Source organism: Poecilia reticulata, linkage group LG19, assembly GCF_000633615.1.
Source record: "Poecilia reticulata strain Guanapo linkage group LG19, Guppy_female_1.0+MT, whole genome shotgun sequence".
Lineage (NCBI taxonomy): Eukaryota > Metazoa > Chordata > Actinopteri > Cyprinodontiformes > Poeciliidae > Poecilia > Poecilia reticulata.
Window position 1 is genome coordinate 9685099 of NC_024349.1, and position 16109 is coordinate 9701207.

General features: G+C 36.2%; 2 protein-coding genes across 7 annotated transcripts in view; one reads left to right on the forward strand and one right to left on the reverse strand.

Annotated features, from left to right (window-relative positions):
* Positions 1–8551, reverse strand: part of vti1a (vesicle transport through interaction with t-SNAREs 1A) — a 134308-nt gene extending 125757 nt beyond the window's left edge. For all 4 annotated transcript variants that reach the window (XM_008436860.2, XM_008436859.2, XM_017310975.1 and 1 more), the window contains exons 1-3: positions 8364–8551; positions 3394–3452; positions 1594–1704 (exon numbers count right to left, since the gene is read on the reverse strand). In XM_008436860.2, coding sequence (XP_008435082.1) covers positions 1594–1704; positions 3394–3452; positions 8364–8457 — 264 coding nt within the window. In that variant the 5' untranslated portion in view covers positions 8458–8551. The remainder of the gene's footprint in view (positions 1–1593; positions 1705–3393; positions 3453–8363) is intronic.
* zdhhc6 (zDHHC palmitoyltransferase 6) lies at positions 8523–15237 on the forward strand. Of its 3 annotated transcripts, none has more exons than XM_008436864.2 (11): positions 8523–8607; positions 10006–10534; positions 10674–10765; positions 11962–12121; positions 12244–12402; positions 12787–12840; positions 13068–13235; positions 13357–13398; positions 14249–14397; positions 14476–14522; positions 14614–15237. In XM_008436864.2, exons 2-11 carry the CDS (start codon positions 10268–10270, stop codon positions 14712–14714), a joined length of 1239 nt encoding a protein of 412 aa, XP_008435086.1. In that variant the 5' UTR covers positions 8523–8607; positions 10006–10267; the 3' UTR covers positions 14715–15237. The 3 variants fall into 3 exon arrangements, with proteins under 3 accessions (XP_008435086.1, XP_008435085.1, XP_008435087.1); XM_008436863.1 differs by lacking the exon at positions 8523–8607 and adding an exon at positions 8614–8812; XM_008436865.1 differs by lacking the exon at positions 8523–8607 and adding an exon at positions 8614–8812 and having other exon boundaries at positions 14252–14397.
* The last annotated feature ends 872 nt before the right edge of the window (positions 15238–16109 follow it).

The following is a 16109-nucleotide window of genomic DNA, read 5'->3' on the forward strand; positions in this document are numbered from 1 at the left end:
TGAAATATTATTTCATTTGAGACATAACACAGCATTCTCTACATTTAATGCTATGCTTTGCAAAGATGGGTAAAAACCTTAAAATAAGTCATCTTTTACTGTAGAGGCATTATCCCACTGATAAACTTTTCAGTTCAGTATGTTTCACAGCAGAGAAAGAAATCCAATATTTCTGGATAACATTTCAACATCAATTTCATTCATGTTTATTGCTATGATGATTGTCAATGAACAATAACCTATTAAGTATTAATTTAAAAAGTAGTAATACGTTAATTTTTGAACAACTATCATTTCAATTAAAGTTCATTTAACAGTATTTTTAGTAATAATAATAATTAATAATAATAGTAATAATAATAACCGATGCTTCAAAAGATTTTGAAAAAATAAATGCAACCTGAAGCCATTTTGCTATTTTCACAGAATTTTTGTAGATTTTGTGGCACTAATTACCTGCATTTATTGTAAGCAGACAGGAAATGTGCAAACTCTTCAACACTAGAAAGAGAAGAGAACATGCCATTCATGGCCAATTGCTACAAAATACTGCTTTGGTATATCTACGGCCAACCAATTTTAAATATGGAATGAAACTATATTATTCTTCACCTCAACAATTATAGGACAATGTCACAGATTTGAATCCCATTATTTTTTAAATGCTATTAAAATATTTATTTTGAAAAGCTTTTAAGTTGATGTTTAAATATCCACTGAATTTAGAAAAAGTTGAAGTTCTGTCCCTTCTTTGTAGAAGACAAGCTACCCACAAAGTTCCTTTCATGGAGACTAATAAAATACACATATTAATCTTTTTACTTTTCTAGTAAGTTTTCCGGGTTTATGTGATTTGTTCCAAATAATTGTAAAAAGTTTAAATAAATCAAAACAGAAACATGAAGGAACAGACCTCAGTGCTCTCATCTGCTAGGTCTGCAGTTGAGAACACTCAAGAAACCTCTACTGCAATGTAAGCAGTAGCACAACACTACAAACAAAACAAAACAAACAACAAAATACATTTATCATTGAAAAATCCTCAATAACTTGCAGTAAAAAAGATCATACTATTTCAAAGGAGAATCGAATAATTGTCTATTTTTAAAAAGGGTGTTCGATCAGGTGAAATACCTTGAGTATTTTTGAGTAAATATAGAGTAAAAAGAAAATGACCCAGAAGAATAGACTGTTCATTAAGCTTTGACAGAGGTTTGAAATGAAGCAAAAACATAGAGTGAGTTATGAATTACTAAACAAGGCCAGATTCTGCAGCAACACAAACATGCACAACCTGCTCTCAGTGGGCATCCCTTGCAAGTTCAAAAATAAACTGTGAATTAACCTCAGTGGATGCAGCGCTGGGCCTCTGTGCTCGGCTGTTTGTGTGAGTAAAAATGATTGCGAGAGAAAAGGTGCTTGGTTTAGAGACCAAGCTATGGTGCAAATAGTCCTGATGGTGGTTGATGGTAACCTTAAATGTGGCGTACATGCAAATTTTGCTTTGTGTGGAAACTGTTTAAATGTGTTGTGTATTCATAGGAACTAGTGTTGTTATCGTCCTGTGAGAATTTGTTTATTAAAAGCACTCACGAAGTCTTTCTCGAGCTTCTCCACCTCCTGCTTGTAGCTCTTCAGCCTGCTGTTGTACATGGCGCGGCTCTGGATGGGGATCTCCCGTACCTCCAGGTCCATCTGCTCCAGCTAGAACCCGCAAAATAACACGGTTCATGGCAAAACATTTCCAAGGTGTTTTCTTACACTTTAAAATCCATTTCAGCAGCATCAAAAATCAATTTTGAAGCGAGGATCAACACACGTATTTCCCCTCGTCAACTCTATGGCAAAAAAAAAAAAAAAACTTTACCCACCAAAGACCACCACTTTAAAAAATTTTTAATTGCTAGAAATTTTACAGCATATTATTTTTCTGCAAATTGAAACGTATTTAATGATGTTAAATATGTTTCTGTTGCTGCTTATGGTCAGTGCAATGAAAGATGGTTAATACCCTTTACCCTCGACTAGAAGACGAATTAAAGGCAGAGCTGCCCCTCACCACCTGATGCTGCGCACTGCCGTTCATCTGGCTGAAAGAGGGATATAACTTGCTTTCTTTTCAGCAACTGTCAACTACACCCGTCTCTATTTTTTGTGTGTAAAATGAATAAGAACCATTCAATGATCTTGATATGGTAATGCAGTTTTAAAACAGCAAGGTGGTGTTACAACTATAGCTAAGATGCAAAGCCGGTTTAGCAGCAGAAACGCTTCCGGTTTACTTTTTTAAAATAAAAGCTATTTGATCTTTTTGTTACAATTGTTTTTAGAAATATTTGTGAAAATGTCGTCATACTATAAAACCATGGGATTTTTATTTTGGGGTTGTCATATTGAGAGCCTGGCATTGGGATCTACCTGCCCTGTCTCTCTTTTTTATTTCTTTTTTTTTTATTCCTTATTGTTTTATTCCCGTGTGTTTTTATCAATAGTTTTATGAATACTGTGCAGCAATTTGGTGCATATGTAAGTTGTTTTTAAAGCTTTTTATAAATAAAAGTGACATCAGCACTAAGAGAATCCCATTAGATCCGCAAATAATTGTATTAAAACTATTTAAACACAATATATAAAGTTTCAAAATCACGGCTGCTGACTTCAGATAATGGTGATATAGCGCGACTGTACCACAGTTTGTGCAATAAAACAAAAAGGGATATCTTCAAAGGAAAAGGAAGGCTTTAAAACTATTTTAATAATAAAAAAGAGAAAACTTAAAATATCTGTAACTACAGCAATATTACGTTCCAGCGCTGACTGTAAAAACGTAATGTCTTCTGCTCATGTCACTCAGCTGTGATAAAAGTAGCAACAAAATAGAGCATCTCAGTAAATAAATACAGCATCAACATATGAGGGGCCCTTTATTGCACTGACATGAATGGGCTCAACAGTGTCACAGCGGATGAGGGAAAAGTACATCTGATGCATCGGAGCACGGATCCCTTTTTGGCAGACTTGGAGGAAGCTAATCACCATGCCACAACAAGACAACTGCAAAAACAATTTGTCTCCGTCAGGTGACTGCTTCCTTTTATTTATTTATTTTTAAACAGCAACATGAAGTCTTTCACCTCGAGATAATGGCTTGAAATGTGTCATAGGGGTGTCACTTAAAAGCAGATTACTGGGAAGTAATCATGTGAGGAGGAAGCCTCCTTTCCGCCATGTGAAGTGCGCACATGTCTGCATGTCATGTCAGCACCGGGATAATACAGGTGCAGTTGTCTGGTTGCCGTGAAAACTGCCCCCCCTCCCTCTTCCCCTCCTCTTGCCACAAATTCATAATTTAGAAAATGGGAAAAAGGAGAAAATTACTGATCAAAGACATACCAACTCTCTGACTTCTTCAAGCTGTTTGTCGACATTTAGAACCAGCTGTGTCTTCTCCTCTGCAAGAGAAAAAAACAACACCATTATTGATCAGCCGACGGAGGAACAGAGCTTCGTGACAACAGCCAAACTCCCCCACAACAGGGGAAGAGATGGGGGAGAGAAATAGAAAGACAGTGGGAGAAAACAACACACGAGGACACATTTGAAGATATATTTACACATTCTCTCCACACGACGAGCCAACATTTGATGTCTCTTAGTTATGGCGTGTGTGAGGCCTTTGTTGGTTTCTGTTGAGGAGCAGTGAGACGCCTCATGCCAACTCAAAGGGACGGGAGGTGTCAGCTTTGCTCACTTGCCACGACTGTGAATCCTGCTCAGAATGACTAACACTCTGCTCCACACCTCACCCCATGGATGCTCTTCCACATTACCCAGAGAAACTCATTAGGACTTCAAGTTCCAATATAAACTTCAGAACCTTCAATCATTACTTATGGCAGCAGCGCTCATACTTTGAGTACAGGTGCTAAATTGGTATTTGCTCTAAAATTAGCTCTTTTCAACAATCCCAGGAAGGAACATCACAGCTTTGCTAGGGAAGTGAGTATTTTGACCATATCTTCATTTTTAGACATATTTTCAAATTGTGAACTGGATACAGTTGATTGCTTAAAGGATTTAAGGATAATATATGGTATATCTGTGTAATGAGGGAAGGTGTAAAATGCAAAATGGGCCATAAGAGATTTAACTGACTCTCAAAAGTCAAAAATTACCAAAAGTCTCTCAGAGGGTCGCAGTGCTCTTGAAATTGCTAAGATATTGGGGCGTGATCATATCACCATCAAAGGTTTTGTTTCACATACCCAACAGGGTCACAAGAAACATGTCGGTAAAGAAAATAAAAAGAATCACAAATTACCGACCAAAGATTTAAGAGGAATCAAGTCTGAAGCTACCAGGAACCTTCCAGTTATACATATAATCCCTAAAAAAGCCAAAACCTCACTTTTACTTTCTCAAACCTTTATGCTTGAGTTTTTTTAACATTTTGGATTATCTGAAAGCACTGTAGATAGGATTAATAAACATAGTTCCTCAAAAATATGACTTGCCTAATATTTGTGCAAACGTGGTACTCACTCTAACATTATGAACAACAAAAAACAAAGACGGTCACCAGAAAAATCTTCAGCAAGTTATGTTTGACCACAACTGTTACGTCAATTATTAATTCTCAACTAGGCTACAAATCATCTAAGTCAATGATCTGGGTTTACGTACAAGGAAATGTTAATTGTCCTCATAAATATGCTCATTTATGCATAACAATTCAAACAAAAACAAAAAAATCACTGGTTTTGACAATAAACTGGAAAATCATATTACAACCTTATTAATTTTTTTTTCCAAATCACAAAGGCTTTTTCATAAATGCTAAACAAAGGACTTGTAAATTCAAAAGATATTTTAGATATGTTCTTGTGAGCTACACTCAGGCAGTAGTCATGTGACTAAATATATTTTACATGAAACAAACCCATGAATCAGAAGAACTATCTGGAAAAATTTAAGAGTATTTTAAAATATTTAAACGCAAGAGTCAACAAAACTTCTAACTCAAAAGCAAATCACAAGGTCTATCAGTTGTGGGCTGCAATGTTAAAAAAAAGAAAGAAGAAGAAGAAAAAAAAAAAAAGAAGCTAACCCTAGATCATCATTTATTATGGATCCATGGGCCAAGATTACCTTTTGCCAGTCCTCAAATACATTTTTAAAACCTGTGTCCAACCTCACAACGTACACAGTAAACAGCCAGAGGCGATTGAGAGAAAGGTGAGAGTGTGCTCTCTCTCCAACTCAAACTCAAGCAGGAGAGGCGTGAAATATGTATGGATATTTACTGAGACTACAAACTGCTGACGGACACATGAGGAGTTTTGCACACAGAAGTCAGGTAAATAAAGAAGAAAGGGCTTGACCATTTTTCTTCTAACTTTAACTTGTGGACAAGACAGAAGTTTAGAAGTTGTCCCACTTTAGAAAATCAAAATTTATACCTAAACGTATTTTTAGATTGTGCTAATTAGCACGGTAGAAATAGTAGTATACAACCTCACATATTTTACACTTAGTGTCACTGATAACAAGAAATGAACATTATAGACAACTGAGGGACAGAAGTTCAGAAAGGTCACAGGTCAGTGAAAACGGTAAATCTATATAGTCCTGTAAGAAATAACTCAGATTTTGAGCATGTAATTTCTTATCTTGAAGGCAAGAAACCATCAAAGCTTACTGTATGTGCAGCCACAATTACTCAGCACTTACACATGTAATGCAACATTTACATTTTCAAGACACTTTCTGCGAGGATCTGCTGCAAAATACATCCAAATATATATTAAGTATTTATATCTCAACACAAACATACAAGCCGAGAGCAGACAAGCAGGGAGAACTTCTGCTACCATTTCTGATGGGTTGTAAACAAACACTGTGATTTCCAGTTTACTTTTTGCATCATGCGCTGCCTCTATTACGCTCTATCCAGGCACCTCGCGGCAGAAACTGAAATTGTGAGAGCGTATTTCACACACAGAATCTCTAAAGAGGCGTAAACAAGAGACTGCAGACCTGCATTTTCTTGGAGAAACAGGAAATTGCTAAGATTTGCCTTTACATGTTTCCAACTAGTTTGCTAGGAAGCTGATAAATCTGATCGCACCTAAACTACAATGCCAGCAAATTGTTTTACTGGCGGACTGATTTTGAACTATCTGTTCGCATCAGCATGAGAATTATTTTAACTTCTTAAATGTCCACGTTAAAAAACGATAATCAGTGGTGCTTCACGGCGAGTTGAAGCACCAAACTTCTGTAGGCCACCTAAAAGCAATCATTTAAAAGCAAATAGTGCTCACACATTTCACAATACTTTAATAGGCAAATATTATGTCATGATGAATAAATTATCTCCAGGAAAAACTAGAAATCAATATTTTGAATATTGTACATCCAAAAAAAAAAAGAAAGATGGTGAGATTTTCCATCACTTATTAAAGGAAAATGAGGAAGATACATATAGACGGCACCTTGGAAAAGCATTCATATTTTATTGCAACAAACATTCACAGCATTCAAGCTTGGAGTATAACTTAAAGAATTACACTCATTGCACGACATACTCAAGTTATCAACAAAATATGAATTTTGAACACTTGGTCGACACAGAAAATGCTGTAACTTTCCTTGCTTCATTTAATGGTGTGCCATTTTTGTAACCCGAAGTCAGATTATTTCTGAATTACAAGTCAGAAATACAACAAAAACCATCACTACAAGGACATTGCTTTCAACCTATGCTTGAAAACAATACCAATATCCCTGAAGACATTATTACCACTGTGAAACACGATGGCAGCATCATGCTGTGGTGGCGCTGTTCTTCAGGTGTGTTAGGAAGAGTCAGTATAAGTTTGAACATAAGTCTTAAGAATCTTTGGAAAGATGTGAAACTAGACACTCTCCATGTAATCAGACTGATTTTGAACTATCTTTCAAAAAAGTGGGAAAATGTGTCTTTGGTTGAAATAAAAAAATAATAATTAATGAGATTTTAAATGTGTATATTTGCAACTGACAAGTAGAAATATTTGACTGCAAGAATATGTTTAATCATTATGGCTGTAAACATCCTAATCATACCTTTATTTATGGATTCGTTTGTTTTGGTTTCTTTGTATGCTTGGTTTGTTTCCAACAAACCTGCTGTAAATTGTATGTGAATGGTCCACTAGAAACATTTCTAAATAATAGTGACGGGTTTAATACTTATTTGATCATAAATACACAATTGCATTTTTATTTTTGGAATGCAATTGCATCTACTTGGACATTTTAAAGTATTGAACACCACTTCACTTTTCATCATGTTATATTTATTCTGTGTTTATGTTAAATTTCCTGTTTGACAAGGAAGATGACTCACCTCACTGATTGTATCATTTCACTAACTGATTGATCATTCAATCAGTCAGCCAATGGAAAAACTTGGCCTCAAGACCTGAGAGTCTAAAATCTTTTTTAAAGACTTTATTTCTCTCTTTTTTTAATCTACAGACCCATTCAAAACATTAGAATAATATTGAAAACTCCTTTTATTTTATGTACTTTATCACAAGTGAAACACTTTATGTAGATTAATTAGACACAGAAAGCCTTTATTTCTTTATTTCTGTTAATTATGAAGATTTCACACTTAGAGGTAATGGAAACATGACATTTAAAATTAGAATGTTATATCAGACTAATAAAAAAACAATTTTTAAAAACAGAAATGCGGTCTTAATGACAAGTATGTTTAATAACTGCTTAAAAGTTATTTTAAAAAAGTACTTTTAATCTGACAAATTAGATTAATCGAGATATATATATTCTAATTTATTGCATATGACTTCAGTTTAATCATGAATTGTATTTTTATTGACCACTGTTCGGTCTTTAAAGTGCTTTATGAATGAAATTTAACTTACTATAATATTGTATCATATGCAAGTTACTGAATTGCTCTATCACGTTAAGTCGTTTGATTTGACAAACAACTCAAAGAGACAATGTTTTCTGCACTTTACTATATTTAAATGCTTTCAGTGTTTACATATTTCACTTTATTTAAGACACAACCACTATACACATCCGGCTGTTAAATCCATCAAACAAACATCACAGGCAAGCGATCACGTTCAGTTTGTTATTCAACAAGCAAGAACACGAAAATGTGACACAATAACAGACTAATTTTTTTTTTTTTCCTTGAGGAATATCGAGTGACTGTATCAAATCACACAACCAGTAAGCTTCACCTGACACTACAACCTCCTCCTCTCAGCTGAGACACGATAGCTAACTGACATCTTAGCTAGCAACTCACCGAGTCACGTTAACAAATTTAGCTCTCTTACCTCCACTTATTTTAGGAATTTTGCCAATTTTGTTTGTTACTTCTGCGGTGATAGTCCCAAAATCCTGCTCGTAGGTCTCAAAGTCTGAAGACATCGTCGAATAATAAGTTTAAACACAGAAGAAGCTGTCTGGTTGGCAGTTAGCACCGGATAATAACAACAAGTCTCGAATGGAGTCTTTTCCTTGAGTAGCAACAAAAAGGGCTCGACAAGAAACTAGACTGCACTCAGTCCAAAGGGTTCGGTGAGTCAATAGCACATGTCATTCACCTTAGTGCTTTGCAGATTATGCTTGGTATATTTTCACATTTTTTGAGGACTTAACGAGGTTTTGAAAGAAATTTCTGCTGATATTTAAATGCATTCGCGTCTGGGTGACTATGATGAGTAAGGTTCCCACCCTGTGTACACAGGAGAAATTGAAGGAAAAAAGACAAGGAAGTGGCCAGGTTTGTAATTTAAAGTGACAGCTTTTTCGCTCTTTTACAAATACAGTTAAAATGCGTAAATGGATTTATATTTGTGACAGCTTTACATCGGTCTGTTTCATCTACGTTATTTGAAAATGCGTCGGCTTGTAGCGGTGGTCGTGTTAGAACTGGTGGAGGGGAAGCTAGGATATTTAACGTTAGTTTGCTATACAGCTAAGCGGAAGCATCTTCATTAGCATGATGTATTTGATAATGATTCACCTGCTGAAGTGGAAAAAAATAGCGGTCCCTTTTGCCTCTAATAAAAAAAAGTATTCTGCAAAAATTCGTTTATTTTGTTTTGTCTATTTTTGATTCGAAATTGCTAGCTTGGCAGCAGGAGCTAATTAGAAGCCAATTAGCACTGTTTTATATTTACTTTATTACGTTTCCCTTTAAACCACTGGCATACTCGTTCACTTTCTCTTACGTAATATCGACTATGTCAATTTAAAAAACAAGACAAAAATAGAAATTTAAGCCCAAATTTTGAAATTTTGTCAAAGCTGACTAATAATGTCAGGTGTGTCACTGACATGACAGCGACTAATTATAAACTTATGTTAGAACAGAAGTTAGAAAATCCAAATTTTCACTTACTCTGATGGTTTGGAAAACAATACTTGGTGGCTCTGAATTAACTGGAATATTACTTATTTATTTATAGGTCAATTCAGAAAGCAAAAACTATAGATTCATTGCACTCAGATGTCTTCTGAGATGTTGTATCTCAGATATTATTAAAGGGGGAAAACGGCGTTTAACACAAACATATCAGAGTAGTAAAACGTATGTCTGTGTCAAGGTGTCAGGCATCCTGTTGATATTCCCCCTTTTTTTTTAATGTTTTCCTTCTCCTCAACTTTCAATGAACATGCTTGGATACAGCACTCAATTAACGGACAGCTTATTAAAAAAAAAAAAAACAACCATTAACTGTTTGTAACTTACCCTACTTGCTGAGAGTCTCAGTGACTGTCTGCTGGACCATTTGTCAAGTCAGCATGCTACCTCATGATTGTGCCAGGCAGTGGTTCCTAATCAAGCTTTTACTGATTTTCGGAAAAGCAGAATGTTGAGATTTCTGTAACTCTGTATGTACACCTGCATAGTTTTGTACTAAAATTTCATTGCACATGTTCATTTGCTTAAACGCTTTTTTTCCATAACAGATGGGGAAATTTGAGTCTCTCACTGGGATGGTGTGTTATAGATGTTGACAGAAAAGGATGCTGGTCTTCATCACTGCAAGGATCAGGGGGCCTCAAAGATCCCAGGTGACTCGAGGCCAGGACTGCCACGTGTTTCAGAGTAGACGACAAAAAACATGTGCACCGCTGGCTTTGCAAGATAGCAGTGGAAAAGAGTAGCACACTGAGCATTCATTTCAGGAACGGAACCAAAAAGGACACACGCCATCTTCCAGTTTAAAGGATGAAGTTCCTGTCAGCCTTTGTGACATTTGAGAACCTCCATGAGGTTCGGCGGTTGTGCCACTGGGGTCCAGTCATAGCACTGTCTGTCATTGCTATATGCTCAACCATGGCAATGCTGGACTCTATTATCTGGTACTGGCCCCTGGACACTACAGGGGGCAGCATTAACTTCATCATGCTCATCAACTGGACTGTGCTCATTCTCTACAACTACTTCAATGCTATGTTTGTTGGACCGGGATACATTCCTCTTGGCTGGAAACCTGTAAGATTTTTTTTAAATATATTCATATATATTGGTGCTTAAACAATATAAAACTATATAATACCCTCCAAATGTTTCTACACAGAGGTCAGTCATTTCATTCTAGTTGGGTAACCTACTGTTTTTCATTCTCAAACAGGAGAATCAACATGATGCTCAGTATCTACAATATTGCAGAGTTTGCCAAGGTTACAAGGCCCCCAGATCCCACCACTGTCGAAAGTGTAACAGGTAAACACCTGCACAAACAAACCTTGGCTCTGTTTTTCTTTTCTCACCTATGAATTCCTTTTTGAGCTCGGAGGATATGCTCTGTGGAAGCAACTGAGCCATTATCGGAGCTCCCAACTACCGGAGAGTTGGCTTATGTTTACACCTCTTGCTGTTATGTAAGGTGCATCTTGTGAAGACTAATCCAGCACCTGGATTATGCAGTTGACACAATTACAGTGTCAAATGCATTGAGTCTAAGTGGAGTTACTGTCCATTGTATAAAAGGCCTGGAAAACTATGGGATTTAATGTAAAATGTATTTGAAATATTTTTCAAGACCTTACTTTCTTGCTTTCTACATGATAAATATCAACCTTTCTATAAATAAATTGCTTCCAGGTTGTTTATGAGGTTTTTTTAATAGAAGTTGTAAATTCATCCATCCGTCCTCTGACTGTACATCCATTTAGCCATCTATAAATGCATTAAGTCTTTCTTCTATAATTTTATGTCCAGACATCAATTCACAACTTCCAGCCATCAATCCTTCTATCATTAACTAATCCAACCATCGGTCCATCTATTAATCTATCCCTCTATCCATTCATCGATAGTCTGTACCCATCCATCTCTCTATCTGTCCATCTTTATGTCCATTAATCTATCCATTTATCACTTTATTTTTCCATCAATCTGTCATCACATCCGCAATTCTGTCCGTGTCCATCCATTCATCAGCCGGTCCCTCCCTCTTCCGTCCTAAAAGCCTGACTGCTAAAGCATAGCTACCTTAAAATTGGGATGAACTTTTGGTTTTGCATTTTAAAACAATGACCAGAAATTTAATGCCGAATCTGGAATTTATGGAACCGAGTCCAAGACTTGATAAGAACTGCTTTTCTTCTCCTTTTATCAAGTTTTCATTATTTGGTTAAAACAAATGGAAGAACTGCTACAACAGTAAACTGTTCTCAGAGGTTTATTATCCAGATGGAACAATGTACTAAATAAAATTTGGTTCACGCTGATAAACTGAACGCTAATTAACTATGCTACTGTGTTCATTCATCCACATATTGAGGGCCGGATTTTATGTTGTACTTTTAGTTCAATGTCTCTCTCTTTTTTTTTTTTGTTTACATCTTTGACTCTGATTCTTTTGTATAGTTGGTTGTTTTTGGAGGAGAATCACTGTGGTTTTTCCTGCCCTTCAGATGTGTTATGAAGATGGATCACCACTGCCCATGGATCAACAACTGCTGTGGCCACTTAAACCATGCTTACTTCACTAGCTTCCTGCTGCTGGCTCCACTGGGATGCTCACACGCTGCCATTATCTTCATTATGACCATGTATACACAGCTGTATGAGAGGGTAGTTATTACTTCCACCTCACTCTGCCTGACTTTCTTGTGTTTTTTGCAGAAAAAGTTGTACTTTTTCTGTACAACTTAGAAAAAGTATCGAACCTCCTGTTTTTTTTTTCTTATCTGCAGATATCATTTGGTTGGAGTACGGTAAAGATTGACATGAGTGCTGTGCGTCAGTTTCAGCCCCTCATGCCCTTCAGTGTGCCTGCCTTTGCTGCCACTCTCTTTGCCTTAGGTTTGGCATTGGGCACCACAATTGCAGTCGGAATGCTTTTCTTCATTCAAGTAAGTAGTTTTTTTTGTTTCTCCTGAGATTTGCATTTGGCATTTCCACTTTACATAAGTTGTTTGCCATGCAAAGTTGCAAGTGACATAGGCATTTAGTTGAAAACATGCAAAGCCACAATAAACTATGTAAGCCACACTGATGTTCAGCGGAGCTGTATGTTTACTCTCAGTATTGCTTCCCCCTATTTTTGGATGTTTTGTTATGTTGCACAGTGATTCAGTGGCATGCAAGCTAAGGATAACTGGAATATTTCACTTTAAGGGTCTAGAAATGAAACATTTTAATAGCAGCTGAAGCTATAAACAATGCAGTGACTCTGATTTTACACAAATGCACCATTATTAACGGTTTAATGATAAATCATAATTTTTTTTTTTCAGATGAAAGTCATTCTCCGTAATAAAACCTCAATCGAATCCTGGATTGAGGAAAAGGTCAGATTTATTATTTGATATGATTAGTCTTTTATTTAATGCTGGTTCAGTGTTTCCATTTAGCAAAAACTATTTTTCTAACACCTTTTCTATATTTTATTGTCATACAATGGCTATTATTTTGTTGTGTAGAAGCCTGTGCTATTGCAATCTGCTATATTGATTATAAAGACTAAATACCATGTACATGCCACCATGTTTTTTTGGTTGTTTTTTTTCCCCTATAGGCCAAAGACAGAATACAGCACTACCAAACAGGGGAGGAGTTTATCTTCCCATATGACCTCGGCGGCCGCTGGCTGAATTTCAAGCAAGTCTTCACATGGTCAGGGACACCGAAGGGAGACGGCATTGTATGGCCGGTTCATCCTAAGTGTAACCAGCACACCTTAACTGTAGGTTCTCCATATTGGTTTTCTTTTAACTAAATATTCATGAGGCATTACTTATTTATGATAAATGGTACTTTGCAATAGTCCTGACCTACCTATGTCCTGTTTTTTGTGTATTTTACAGATGGAGCAGTTGAAGCAGAAAGCTGATAAAAGAGTTAGAAGTGTAAGTACCTGCTGAAGCCTTATTGTGCCATGAATAGGTTGGCAGATTTACAATGTGATATATTTATTCTCCATGTACAGTGAGTCTCAAAAATGCCATGACGGACATTGATAATGATTACATTTTAAACATTTTCTGCCATTAATGGGACATATCACGTGTCCTGTACAACTTAAAAATAAACCAGTTTATGGGTTGAATGTAAAAACACAATTACCTGGTCGCGTAAATGAGCAAACTTTTTAGTTAATACCTCATTGAAGGACGTCTTCATGCAATTTTAGCGCTCGGTACTTTGTTAGAAGTATTATACAGCTATTATCTTGACTTGCACTGAGGATCATGTTGTGTCTAATTTTGGATTGATTAGGAAACTATTAATAAATTGAAATGAATTACAGATGATTAAATGCTAAATTGAATCTGCCCAAATTATTATTCTGACCGTGGCACAATAATGCAGCAAGGTTTTTCCTTTTTTCTTTTTCTTTTGATTTCATATTTTTACTCCTAATCAAATGTTAGATTATCAGTTGAATTATACAGAATATACGTTACATTTAAGAAGGAGGAAAAATTAGACCAGTGGTCATGGTCACAAATCTGTGATTTTTAACAGGATTGTCAGCATTTTTGTGTGACTTCACACCATACGTTTACGTTGTATCTAATTGTTCTTTTTGACAGCTAAGATGTTCAGATTGCGACAGTAAATCCTATAGAAGTATATAAAAAAAATTGCATTTGTTTTGGTGAAAACAATCTACGCGTGTTACAATCTAGACAAATAAAAAACTGAAAGTCGTAATCGGAGCAGTAAAATAATGTGATATGTGTTTGCCTTGACCAGCAGGTCCAGTACCAGGTGGTGGAGGATTATAATGGAGCCTGCTGCCCTCTCAGCAAGGGACTACAGACCTTTTTTAGAACCCCTTGCACTGAGGAACCCAGGATCGCCCTCAATAAGGGGGACATCATCCTGGCCACCCGTGGCACCAAGTATGTTCATCCACACAAAAATGACCAATCACTGAGTGCAATTTATCAAGAAACCTGATTTTGGTTTTCTTTCTGTAGATGGTGGATGTATGGAGACAAAGTTTTGAATGAGGAGGAAATGAAAGGTAAACTGTTGAAATCTCTATAACTAGAACATCTGTCTTTATACCAGCTTTGAAAGCATCCTTTATGGCTTTTTCTGCTTTTTCCTCTTAGCTGGAGATCGCGTGCGCGGATGGTTTCCGAGAAGATGCGTTGAGAAGTGCCATTATGACACAGCTGCCAATGATGGCACCAGTGATAAGAAAGTAAATTAATTCATTCAGAGGCTTTATGAGGTGTAGGAGAGTTAAGCTGAACAGAATGTCCATCTACTGAAGATGTCTTGCCTCAGGCTGCAGGGCTCTACTCAAGAATTTCCTACTCTAAATAAATATGTCACCATGTTTTTTGGCATAAATTGATTTTAAAGTCTTATTTAGCACTTGCTGTTAAATGTCTAAAAAGGAATAAATGCTTTGTGTGAGGGTTTGGTTCGTCTCCTCTGACTGTAATGAAAACCCAATAAGAGTCTTAATTTCCAAGAATTGCCAAAAGGCTTTTATGTGACTTTATTATGATTGTGTGATTGTTTTTATTTTTACTTGAATCTCTCTCTCTTTTTTTTGACTTTGGTTATTTTTTTCTACTTATGCAATGCCCCTGCCCAGCTAACCCCAGGGCTTCATAATGCAACTCTTTCTACAATATGGAGATAACAATTCATTACTTTTATTTTTGTAAAAACCAATGGTTTGCCTCAAATTATGAATTGCAAATTAAAAGAATAATCTTCCATAAGTGTGTTTTTTGTTGTTGTTGCTTGAAATGTCCTCATTTTAATTCCTACAAATTGCCCCAAGCTTTAAGAAAGTATCCTGGAAAGGAAATTATGCTTGCTACAAAGCTGGTTCTAAACATTTCTAAAATTGCCCCAAAGACATTGCAAATTCATTAGAAATTTCAGAAAATCTGGAGTTTATTAAATAAAATGCTTGTGTCAAAGATGGTTCTTGTTTAAGCGTTTAATAACTTCAAGTCTGCTTGTGTTTTTTGTTTTATTTTTTTGTTCAATGGAAGAAAAAATCCTTCATTAACAAAAGGTTCATTATGGATAACTGCAACCTACAGAAGATTGTGAGGTAAAATCCAATCAAGACTTTGGGTGAGGAATCCAAGCCACAAGAACCGGACAACCACAGAATATGGGGTACAGCTTTCACAATTCCCTGTGTTAAGTTGTTGCTTAACCATTGATGTTAGTATTACTTGGGTCGAAAGCAAAAAGCACTGTTGCTCAGTGGTTCAAAGTTTCTGAGGTTCAAAGACAGGGCAGCCATTTACCAGGAAAGTGTTTCATGCTTCCCTCTGCTGAAACACTTAATCGACGTTCTGATTTCATATTCCAGCAGGAAAAGAACCAGACTACTGTGCTTGACTGGCCAACACACTGGCCTGACTTCAAACCACTAGAGAATCTACAAAGGAGGATCAAAGAGATCAGATCCAGCGAATGCAGATGAGCTAAAGGTGGCAGTCAAGATTTTCTTAACAAATCAGAAAGCACTCAGGCTTTTGACCTCCACACTACTCTGTAACTAAAATAGTAATTTATAGAAACTATATTAATATCTATATAGTGTCTAGATACTATAGTGATATATATATATATA